At 36.1% G+C, this 13,063-nt stretch overlaps 1 protein-coding gene across 2 annotated transcripts in view; it reads right to left on the bottom strand.

Annotated features, from left to right (window-relative positions):
* RRAGB (Ras related GTP binding B) overlaps nt 1–13,063 on the bottom strand; it is a 39,992-nt gene that overhangs the window by 15,372 nt on the left and 11,557 nt on the right. For both annotated transcript variants that reach the window (XM_053580071.1, XM_053580070.1), the window contains 3 exons: nt 12,776–12,998; nt 8,770–8,865; nt 6,361–6,483 (listed from right to left, as the gene is read on the bottom strand). In XM_053580071.1, coding sequence (XP_053436046.1) covers nt 6,361–6,483; nt 8,770–8,865; nt 12,776–12,998 — 442 coding nt within the window. The remainder of the gene's footprint in view (nt 1–6,360; nt 6,484–8,769; nt 8,866–12,775; nt 12,999–13,063) is intronic.

Here is a 13,063-nt window from a genome sequence, read left to right as displayed (position 1 = left end):
GAAACAAATTATTTACTGGGAACTGTTCTTCAAGTTACATTTACTAAATGAATTAGCAATTACTTATGTGGGTAATTGTGACATTTCAAATTAGTGCCTATATCACTGCTATTTAAAGAATGGATTTATAAAAACAATATTGGTTTTTTCAGGCGGAGCAAAATGGCAGCCGAGTAACAGCTTCCTTGCATCTGGGCACCGGGAGTCTGGGGATATAGGACTTCAGGCATCTCTGGCTGGTGGGATCTGCCTATCATCACCCCTGAGAGGATACAGGGAGTCAGAGAGAGACTTCTGGACCCCAAGAGGAGAACTAAAACAGTGGAAAACCGGCAAGTGGTCGCGTGTGTTCAATCCGTCTAAACCCGCCCGCAACTTCCACAGGCACGAGAACTTAAAGAGCAAGAGGAAGTGAAAGGAAAATTAGGGCAAGGAAACAGATAAAAGAAATCACCCATGAGGAAGAATCAGCAGAAAACTCCAGGCAACATGAAGAACCAGTCCAGAACAACCCCGCCAAGGGACCATGAGGTAGCTACTGCAGAGGATTCCACCTATACAAAAATGTTAGGAATGACAGAAAGGGAATTTAGAATACACATGTTGAAAACAATGAAAGAAATGATGGAAACAATGAAGGAAACTGCTAATAAAGTGAAAAATAACCAAAAGGAAATCCAAAAACAGAATCAAATCAGAGATGAACAATATGAAGAATATAAAAAGGATATAGCAGAGCTGAAGGAAATGAAAGAGTCAATCAGGGAACTTAAAGATGCAATGGAAAGTATCAGCAACAGGTTAGACCATGCAGAAGAAAGAATTTCAGAGGTAGAAGACAAAGTTTTTGAGATAACTCAGATAGTAAAAGAGGCAGAAAAGAAGAGAGAGAAAGCAGAACGTTCACTGTCAGAATTATGGGACTTTATGAAGCGTTCCAACATACGAGTTATAGGAATTCCAGAAGGGGAAGAAGAATGCCCCAGAGGAATGGAAGCCATACTATAGAATATTATAAAAGAAAATTTCCCAAATATCACCAAAGATTCTGACACACTGCTTTCAGAGGGCTATCGGACCCCAGGTCGCCTCAACTCTAACCAAGCTTCTCCAAGACACATTGTGATGAACCTGTCCAAAGTCAAGACAAAAGAAAAGATTCTGCAAGCTGCCAGGAGTAAGCGCCAGTTGACCTACAGGGGCAAATCCATCAGAGTGACCGCAGACTTCTCTAATGAAACTTTCCAAGCAAGAAGACAATGGTCATCTACCTTTAATCTACTTAAACAGAACAATTTCCAGACCAGAATTCTGTACCCTGCTAAGCTAAGCTTCAAAATTGACGGAGAAATCAAATCATTTATGGATATACAAACATTGAGGAAATTCGCCACAACAAGACCAGCTCTACAGGAAATACTTCAACCTGTTCTGCACAATGACCACCACAATGGATCAGCAGCAAAGTAAGAACTCAGAAATTAAAGGACAGAACCAAACCTCCACACTGATGCAAAAGATAAAACTAAGCAATGGACTCTCACAAAATAAGATGAATAGAATACTACCACACTTATCAATTATCTCAATAAATGTTAATGGCTTGAATTCCCCACTGAAGAGACATAGATTGGTTGACTGGATTAAAAAACACAAGCCATCCATTTGCTGTCTGCAAGAAACACACCTGGCTTCAAAAGACAAATTAAAGCTCCGAGTCAAGGGTTGGAAGACAATTTTTCAGGCAAATGGAATTCAGAAGAAAAGAGGAGTTGCAATCTTATTTTCAGATACGTGTGGATTTAAAGCAACTAAACTCAAAAAAGAAAAGATGGTCACTTTGTATTCGTCAAGGGAAAAACACAACAAGAAGACATTTCAATTCTAAATATCTATGCACCCAATTTAAATGCTCCCAGATTCTTGAAACAGACCTTACTCAGTCTGAGCAATATGATATCTGATAATACCGTAATAACAGGGGACCTTAACACTCCTCTTACAGAGCTGGACAGATCCTCTAAACAGAAATTAAACAAGGATATAAGAGACTTAAATGAGACCCTAGAACAACTGTGCTTGATAGATGCATATACAACACTCCATCCCAAAAAGAATAAAGAATATACATTCTTCTCATCACCCCAAGGAACATTCTCCAAAATTGATCATATCCTGGGACACAAAAATATCAACAGAATCAAAAGAAATTGAAATTTTACCTTGTATCTTCTCAGACCATAAGGCACTAAAGGTGGAACTCAACTCTAACAAAAATGCTCGACCCCACCCAAAGGCATGGAAATTAAACAATCTTCTGTTGAATAACAGATGGGTGAAGGAAGAAATAAAACAGGAAATCATTAACTTCCTTGAGCATAACAACAATGAAGACACAAGCTACCAAAACCTGTGGGATACTGCAAAAGCAGTTTTGAGAGGAAAATTCATCGCTTTAGATGCCTACATTCGAAAAACAGAAAGAGAGCACATCAACAATTTCACAAGAGATCTTATGGAACTGGAAAAAGAAGAACAATCTAAACCTAAACTCAGTAGAAGAAAAGAAATATCCAAAATCAAATCAGAGATCAATGAAATTGAAAACAAAAGAATCATTCAGAAAATTAAAAACAAGGAGTTGGTTTTTTGAAAAAATAAATAAAATAGATAAACCATTGGCCAGGCTAACGAGGAATAGAAAAGTAAAATCTCTAGTAACCTCAATCAGAAATGATAAAGGGGAAATAACAACTGATCCCACAGAGATACAAGAGATCATCTCTGAATACTACCAGAAACTCTATGCCCAGAAATTTGACAATGTGAAAGAAATAGATCAATATTTGGAATCACACCCTCTCCCTAGACTCAGCCACGAAGAAATAGAGCTCCTGAACAGACCAATTTCAAGCACTGAGATCAAAGAAACAATAAAAAATCTTCCAACCAAAAAATGCCCTGGTCCAGATGGCTTCACTCCAGAACTCTATCAAACCTTCAAGGAAGAGCTTATTCCTGTACTGCAGAAATTATTCCAAAAAATTGAGGAAGAAGGAATCTTCCCCAACACATTCTATGAAGCAAACATCACCCTGATACCAAAACCAGGAAAAGACCCAAACAAAAAGGAAAATTTCAGACCAATCTCACTCATGAACATAGACGCAAAAATTCTCAACAAAATCCTAGCCAATAGATTACAGCTTATCATCAAAAAAGTCATTCATCATGATCAAGTAGGCTTCATCCCAGGGATGCAAGGCTGGTTTAACATACACAAGTCCATAAACGTTATCCACCATATTAACAGAGGCAAAAATAAAGATCACATGATCCTCTCAATAGATGCAGAAAAAGCATTTGATAAAATCCAGCATCCTTTTCTAATTAGAACACTGAAGAGTATAGGCATAGGTGGCACATTTCTAAAACTGATTGAAGCTATCTATGACAATCCCACAGCCAACATTTTACTGAATGGAGTAAAACTGAAAGCTTTTCCTCTTAGAACTGGAACCAGACAAGGTTGTCCTCTGTCACCTTTACTATTCAACGTAGTGCTGGAAGTTCTAGCCAATACAATTAGGCAAGACAAGGAAATAAAGGGAATTCAAATGGGAGCAGATGAGGTCAAACTCTCCCTCTTTGCTGACGACATGATCTTATACTTAGAGAACCCCAAAGACTCAACCACAAGACTCCTAGAAGTCATCAAAAAATACAGTAATGTTTCAGGATATAAAATCAATGTCCACAAGTCAGTAGCCTTTGTGTACACCAATAACAGTCAAGATGAGAAGCTAATTAAGGACACAACTCCCTTCACCATAGTCTCAAAGAAAATGAAATACCTAGGAATATACCTAACGAAGGAGGTGAAGGACCTCTATAAAGAAAACTATGAAATTCTCAGAAAGGAAATAGCAGAGGATATTAACAAATGGAAGAACATACCATGCTCATGGATGGGAAGAATCAACATTGTTAAAATGTCTATACTTCCCAAAGCAATCTACCTATTCAATGTCATTCCTATCAAAATACCAACATCGTACTTTCAAGGTTTGGAAAAAATGATTCTGCGTTTTGTATGGAACCGGAAAAACCCCCGTATAGCTAAGGCAGTTCTCTGTAACAAAAATAAAGCTGGGGGCATCAGCATACCAGATTTTAGTCTGTACTACAAAGCCATAGTGCTCAAGACAGCATGGTACTGGCACAAAAGCAGAGACATAGACACTTGGAATCGAATTGAAAACCAAGAAATGAAACTAACATTTTACAACCACCTCATCTTTGATAAACCAAACAAGAACATACCTTGGGGGAAAGACTCCCTATTCAATAAATGGTGTTGGGAGAACTGGATGTCTACATGTAAAAGACTGAAACTGGACCCACACCTTTCCCCACTCACAAAAATTGATTCAAGATGGATAAAGGACTTAAACTTAAGGCATGAAACAATAAAAATCCTCCAAGAAAGCATAGGAAAAACACTGGAAGATATTGGGCTGGGGAAAGACTTCATGAAGAAGACTGCCATGGCAATTGCAACAACAACAAAAATAAACAAATGGGACTTCATTAAACTCAAAAGCTTCTGTACAGGTAAGGAGACAATAACCAAAGCAAAGAGACAACCTACACAATGGGAAAGGATATTTGCATATTTTCAATCAGACAAAAGCTTGATAACTAGGATCTATAGTGAACTCAAATTAATCCACATGAAAAAAGCCAACAATCCCTTATATCAATGGGCAAGAGACATGAATAGAACTTTCTCTAAAGACGACAGACGAATGGCTAACAAACACATGAAAAAATGTTCATCATCTCTATATATTAGAGAAATGCAAATCAAAACAACCCTGAGATATCATCTAACCCCAGTGAGAATGGCCCACATCACAAAATCTCAAAACTGCAGATGCTGGCGTGGATGTGGAGAGAAGGGAACACTTTTACACTGCTGGTGGGACTGCAAACTAGTACAACCTTTCTGGAAGGAAGTATGGAGAAACCTCAAAGCACTCAAGCTAGACCTCCCATTTGATCCTGCAATCCCATTACTGGGCATCTACCCAGAAGGAAGGAAATCCTTTTATCATAAGGACACATGTACTAGACTGTTTATTGCAGCTCAATTTACAATCGCCAAAATGTGGAAACAGCCTAAATGCCCACCAACCCAGGAATGGATTAACAAGCTGTGGTATATGTATACCATGGAATACTATTCAGCCATTAAAAAAAATGGAGACTTTACATCCTTCGTATTAACCTGGATGGACGTGGAAGACATTATTCTTAGTAAAGCATCACAAGAATGGAGAAGCATGAATCCTATGTACTCAATTCTGATATGAGGACAATTAATGACAATTATGGTTATGGGGGGGAAACAGAAAGAGGGAAGGAGGGAGGTGGGTGGGGCCTTGGTGTGTGTCACACTTTATGGGGGCAAGACATGATTGCAAGAGGGACTTTACCTAACAATTGCAATCAGTGTAACCTGGCTTATTGTACCCTCAATGAATCCCCAACAATAAAAAAAAAAAAAAATATTGGTTTTTCTATCCCTCCTATATAAACAGTAGGCTGTATAAACAGTACACTCTAATGTATTATATTTACTAAGTTTAATTTATATGAAAAATAAAATAACAACATGCTTCTTTCCTCCTCTACCTATGCATCAGAAGTATGTCACCAAGCTTACCATTACATTTCCTTAGTGCTAAAAGTTTTCAACTAAAGTCTTTTAGAGAGGAATGGGTGGAATATTCTCAAAAGTAAAATATACAACATTTCGCAATAAAATTCAGTGATAAAAAGGAATCCTTTAACACAAATTAATAGTTATTAGCAGAAATAACATGCAAAAATCTAATTTTTTTTTTTTTTTGAGACAGAGTTTCACTATGTTGCCCTTCGTAGAGTGTTATGGCATCACAGCCCACAGAAGCCTCAAACTATTGGACTTAAACGATTCTCTTTCCTCAGCCTCCCAAGTAGCTGGGACTACAGGCACCTGCAACAATGCCCGGCTATGTTTTTGTTGTTGTAGTTGTCATCGTTGTTTAGCAGGCCTGGGCTGGGTTTGATCCTGCAAGCCCTGGTGCATGTGGCTGGCACCCTGCCACTGAGCTACAGGCACCAAGCCATGCAAATGTCTAAATTTTACTAATTGCTAAAGAGTTATATATCCAAGGACTTCTTTCAGGTCTCTTTATTGCCAATACTACTTTATATAGAAAGCTGTGCATAATGAAAGTGACAATATGAGATTCTCTGTTGGTGAACAGAAGACGGTACCATACAAAGTACATCTGCAAAGCAGAAAGTTCTTACCAGAAAAGTAGCTCTCTCAAACAGAAGTACTTCATCAGCCTCGATAATTTCGGCAAAATTCCTTAGGTTCATTTCCAGTTGCTGAACATTAGGAATCAGCTGATAAACAATGCTGGACCAAGCCTAACAGAACAGAAACACAGTGCATTATTACTCTCAAGTAACTAGTCCCAGACCTTTCAGATGACCAAGTACGCTGTAACATATGGGTAGCAAAATATGATAATTGAGTCCCAAACAAATACTGACATTATACATGCTATAACACAAATGAAGTAAGAAAATAAAGCTAATATTTTATTTTTATCCTTGAGTTAATTTCTTTTTTTTTTAAATATCAATTTGGATATTTATTTTTGAATTTTCTACCTGTTCTTGAACTTTCTGCTTCTTTTTTTTATTTTTTATTTTTGTGAAATGCTGGAGAAACTTCTGTCCATTGATAATTAAATTAAACAAGTATTTAGTGCCATCATGTTGCCTTAGAAAAAAAGTTGAAAAATATGATCAACTATGCTAAAAAAGGTCCTAATCCAGATATTCAACAAATATCTAAGTCCAACAGTGTAGATTTCTCTGAAGATCAGAACTTATAATGCTATATTTAACATACATCCAAGAATCAATTTTGTAAAAATATCAGAGCCACATGAACAAATGGACCCTACCCCCAATGTGATATTATACCATTACAAGAAGAACTAGTGGTATTATCATTCCCAAAGATTTGCTGTTAGCTATATAAATTGACTCAATTGACATAAAAATGATTCACTGTATTTGTATAAAACTGACTTCATCCAGAGGAGTATGAGTAACCTTAGCAGTTGAAGTTAACCACACCCTCCCTCTATTCTTTTAAAGCTCTTTTATTTGTATTTCTATTATCATATTTCTTTCACTCTCACTTCAACTTTTCTTGTTAGATGTACTTTGTTCTTCTCTCCCCTACTAGAGGTCAGGAACCTGTTCTTAAGTCATTTGCGTATCCAAAAGCATCAAGTAGATATATGAGTGCTTGCTGAAAACTTAATATAAAAATTTAAGTCAGCTCTATGAAACACTGAGGTAAGACATAGATGTGCGATGTCTCTGTTCCAATTAGTTTTATTACTTAGACATGGAGGTTCAGGTTCTAATTTCCCAGGTCGGTGTTAATGTCACTGCTGAATTTACCTTGGAGAAGGCACCAAAGCTAACCACAGCAGAGACATTGTCACTCACAGCAGTGTTGTGATTAGCCAATTGTCTTTGGTCGTGTTATGTATTGCCATCCTTCACATCGCAGTTGGTTCTTATCAGTGCGTCATGTCCATCCTTATCACGGTTACCTGTTCTATGGGAATAAGGCTTTGAGAGAAATTCGGCCCATATTAATCTAGAACAGTATTTCCTAGACAGGTATCTCAAAATGATCTGTTATTAGATTGAGGCTGGGTCAACATAATATTGGGGAAAAATGAAGTGGTTAAAAAAAACAATGGCTACTTTTAATGGATTTTAGTGGATTTTTCCTCCTTGGCATGTCAGGTTTCTGTGCTTCTGGCTGTAGATACTTGTCAGATGCCGTTGATTTTTTGATATCGAGGCTCTAGCTACCAGTGACAGAGAAGGATTCTTTCCCACCCAGAGTCAGACTTGTCAATGGATACCAGAAACAGTCTGAAGGAAAGATCTAACCACAGGAAGACCCGAAAGGAGCCAGTCCTTCAAATCACTAGATCAGTAGAAGAAAGAGAGGAAGCAGAATGGAAGCCTATGTGCCAATAAGGTAATTTCAGTTTCATCCATTACACAACCATTTTTGTAACCTCTATAATTAGTGCAAGCAGTGTGGCATACATTGCAGCAATTAGAATAATCCTTCTGGTTAAAAGAATGCTGGTCTTCAGTTTGGAGTGAAAGTTGAAGCTACCATACTCTAGGTATAACATTCTAAAATTCCCATTCTAACATTCTCATTCTAAAATTCCCTTCTCCAATCTGTTCCCTAAGTATTTTTCTTATATTGTCATCCAAACATAGGCAGACTAGTTTATATCATGTAGAGGTTATCGTGTAGAGGTACCTGAATACTGACACAACTACAATCAGCACTGGAACCACAACAGGTCAAAATGGATGATGGCCAATAAGTGACACCTCTGCTATTGCAAAGATCACTATCAAATTAATCTGGCTAATTCAGTATGATTTTGGTAACTATGTCAACCCAATCTAAGATCAAAACCCAAATCTCTTAATGTTAAGTTTGATATTTTTCGAACAATTTATTGTCAATTATTTCTTTTTTTAGTACAACAAATCTAGATGGCTATAAATAGTTTAAAATATTTTAGTTTCGTTAATACCCTTCTAGTTTTTTTCATGCCCATTTTAAAATGAGAAAACTCAGGAAATCATACACACCTTATAAAGAGTTTCATCCCAGATAGATGTTCGGAAACAAGAACATTCCAGTGGGCGAGACAAACGCCTCAGGTCTTCTTCTCGTTCTTTAAAAATCTGAATTAAAAAGTCCAACACACTAATCAGCATGTAAATGCTCTTCTGTTTGATTGCAAAAATCTAAGATGTAACTATTTCAGCATATTTAATCCAAGAGCTTTTGCTCTTTTCTAAGAGAAATTTTGAGTATTCACATTATTTCACAAACTAGGATGGAAAAAATTATTTCAGGTTAGTTTTAAAAGTACAATAGCTAGATTCCTTCAGGCCTATGCTACTTATAATGAATTCTGACTGAGAGCAATATGATGATAAATAAAAATTATATAGAGAGGTCTTAATAAAATATATCTAACACTCCAAGTCTCAGAATTTCGGTCATGTTAAGATAGCTGTAATTTATATCATGTAGAGGAATTTAATTATAAATTATAAGAATTTAATTATAAATTCTTATAATTCTTATCAAGAATTTATAAATAAAAATGTTTTAACTTTTGTATATATCTTTTTCATAAGATATATATGTATATAAAATTGCACATAACTTTTGTATATATCTTTTTCTTTTTATATATATGTATATAAAATTGCACATGAATTTTATGGCTACACTGTATATATACAAATATACATATTCATATATATTATTTACGTATGTACTTTATTTATCTCTATAGCTATAACTCCCCAATACACAAATATCTATCCATCCTGGATATGATATATACATGGACAATAATATATGACATATAATTCACATGTATATGAAAATATCTATATAAATATATATGCAAAGACATTTTTCCATGAGTGAGTAGATTAGTGGTGAGTTATGTGTATACACACTGTGATGGTTAATTTTATTTGTCAACTTAGCTAGGCCATGATACTCAGCAATTTGGTCAAACATCGATCTGAATATCACTATGAAGTATTTTTTACATGAGATTAACATTTCAATCAGTAGATTCTAAGATAAGCAGTTTACTCTCCACAGTGTGGGTGGGCCTCATCCAGTCAGTTGAAGGCCTTAAGAGAAAAAAGACTGACATTACCTGAAGATAGAATTCTGCCTCCAAACTGCCTTCTGACTTGAATTGCAATGTTAGCTCTTCCACAGATCTCCATTCTGTTGGCCCTGCATATTTCAGACTTGCCAGCCTCCACAATCAGCCGAATCAGTTCCTTAAAATCAATCTCTCACTTTCTATCTGTATGTGTGTATAGAGGGAGCTCACTGTCTGTGTATGTGCATATTTTCTTTACAATCTATTGGTTCTATTACTCTGAAGAATCCTACTAATATAGATTTGGATATTGAGAGTGGGTCTAGAAAAGAATCTTAGGGATCAGTTTTTTGAATTGGTTTTCTTAACTGATTAGATTCAATTGTGCTAATGACTCTGTTCCCAGTACTACAGAGTACTGATGGTCCAAAGTGCAATGTGGCAACAGAGATATAAAAATTAATGCCATTGGATACTCCTAATCAAATATTTGTATGAGGCAAGGTTCTGGGTAACCCAAATAAAGACTATAATAAGGTCATACTTCCACCTAACATGATACAATTATCCTATATACAACCAAAAATGCACTAAGAGGATGTAAAGTCCTTTGATAATGTTTATTCTTCTACTTTCTGTCTTGTAACTTGAATATTACAATGTAAGGTTAATAAAACATTTTAAGGTATAAACTCTATACATCTATGTTTATGATAAGGGAAAGCAAAGAAGACATTTATTTGGAGATTAAGTATGGTTTCAGGAGATGTCTATAAGTGGCCAAGTTGACAAGGGGTGGACTAAAATGGTTAGTTTTATGTGTTAACTTGGCTAGGCCATAATACCCAAACATTTGGTCAAACAGCAGTCCAGATATTGCTGTGAAGGTACTTTTCAGATGAGATTAACATCTGAAATCAAGGAGACTTTGGATGAAGTAGATCACCCTCTATAATGAGTGGGTTTTATTTAATCAGTTGAAGGCCTTAAGAGAAAAGGATTGATCTCAAGGAAGAGGGAATTCTGCCTCCATACTGTCTTCTGCCTTGAGCTGTAACATCAATGCTTTCCTGGGTCTCCAGCCTGTCTGCCTACCCTCTACATTTCAGATTTGTCAGCCTCCACAATCAGTTACGCCAATTCCTTAAAATAGTATCTGTCTCTGTTTCTGTTCTTCTTAGTCTCTATCAAAAGACAGTCACACAGACACATACACACACAGACATATATACATGTATACTTGATTGGTTCTGTTTACCTAGAAAACCCTAACATACACATAGAGAAGGAAATAACTATCTTTGCTGAAATTAATATTTAAGGAAGTACTATAACCATTTTTACTTTGAAACTTCCAAATCTAAATATTTATAAAATAAACAGTATGATTTTCTTAATTAAGTTTAATTGAAGAGCATTAAGATATCTTTGGGGGATATTTATATAAGCATTTAGACTCAAAATTACAAGTGATTAAAACATTCATAAGCAACTCATTTATTGGAATGTTCTAAGTTTTTCTATTGTAATTTTGGCTAGGGAATAAATAATTTTTAAAGATGACAAAAAATAACAGCAGCAACAATAACAACAAAAAGGCCCTTACAAAACCTAAGACCCATGTTACATACACAATTTTCTGGTGAATTAAAACAGAATTAATACTTAGTAAGAGAGGGAAAAGAAGGAGCTAAAAAGACTACTAGATATTTAAATGAGGTTTTCTGAGTCATATATAGAACCCTGACAAATGGTTTTTGAAAACAACCTGTAAGCTACCCTATGTCAAAACACTGGAACAGTAGAGACAAACCTGTTAACTAGTCATGAAAAAAAAAATACTCCTTACCACAGCTATTACCAAAAGATCCTTTAGTTAAACAAAGGAGCTCCTTACACTTTGACTCAAAGAAAAGCTGTACTCTTCTACATGATCAGCATATTCTAAAAGTGCTTTCCTTAGCTTTACCCTTGGAAATAAAAGATCTTTTTCAGCCTAGACCTTAAAAGCCATTTCTTTTATTTTATATTGAACAAACTGAAGCTAAACTATTTTTTGTGATGTGTCAGTCTTGAGGTCTCATAGCTAGATAGGAGTTTACTCATTCTACTGTAATTTTCTATAATGCCCCCTTATAGCTATCTATATTTGTTTTCTTATGGGGGAGAGGATGAAGATTGGTATCTCCTACTCTGCTATCTTGGTGGTATCAAACCCTAGTCTGTGTTACCTGTTACTTGGGTATGTTAATTTCCATGGCAGAAAAGAAGAGAAATATTCCATGTAAGGGAAACTGTAAGGGACTTGTAGTACATAACACAGTGTGGTTGGTATATGAAATTGTACCAACAGTGGTAGGAAACTGGCACAGACCAGATTCCTAAGTCAATCTAGTGACAGCAGCAACCTTTCATCTCACTTCTGGTGGGTCTTCTAACCTTGACAGTAGTATCTCCTTGCTCTGAAGAGCAGTAAAACAAGGATAGGAAACTTATTTTAAAAATAAATAATGGCTTCTTTGTGATATCACACGGTCAGAGTCCTTACTTAGCTCTGAAAATTATTCACTAAATGAATATTACCTTTTCCCTACCATGGAAGAAAGTGTGTCTAAGAGTGTTTTTTTTTTTTTGTTTTTGTTTTTTGAAACAGATACTTGCTGTGTTGCCCCACCTAGAGTGTAATGGCCTCACTGTAGCTCCCTGCAACTTCAAACTGCTGGGCTCAAACAATTCTCCTGCCTCAGCCTCCCAAGTAGCTGGGAGTATAGGCTCACACCACCAATGCCTGACTAATAAGTGTTTTTTAAATCAAATGACAGCACTTTATTTTAAAAATTATGACTAAGACTTTTTTTTCTGAAAAAAAAAAAAAAAGTTACAAATTTTCCTATACCTCTACAAAAGAGGTTTGCAAAGCATGTCAACCATTTGGTGTAGCACCTTTTGTTTCTTACCAGGTCCCGTTGATCTTCCTGTACCAGATCCATTTTGTGTACCAAGCAAAATATTTTGGCATCTGGGGAGTTCTGCAGAATAGCCTCTAGGCATGACTGGTAATAATGCATGTCCTTTTCCAGTTCACGGCTCTCCACATCAAAGACATAAATCAGAACCTCCACATTTCGGAAGATGTTGTCCCGTTGGCTAGTGAAATAATTTTCCATGAAGGTGTCTTGCCTAGTAGAAAAAAATATATAGAGATAGCAAAGAAGTGCTCTATTCAGTCGTAACTTCTTATTATC

The sequence above is a fragment of the Nycticebus coucang genome, chromosome X, assembly GCF_027406575.1.
Source record: "Nycticebus coucang isolate mNycCou1 chromosome X, mNycCou1.pri, whole genome shotgun sequence".
Taxonomy (NCBI): Eukaryota; Metazoa; Chordata; class Mammalia; order Primates; family Lorisidae; genus Nycticebus; species Nycticebus coucang.
The sequence above is the reverse complement of the archived record's forward strand: the minus strand, read 5'-3'. Positions and strand labels throughout refer to the sequence as shown.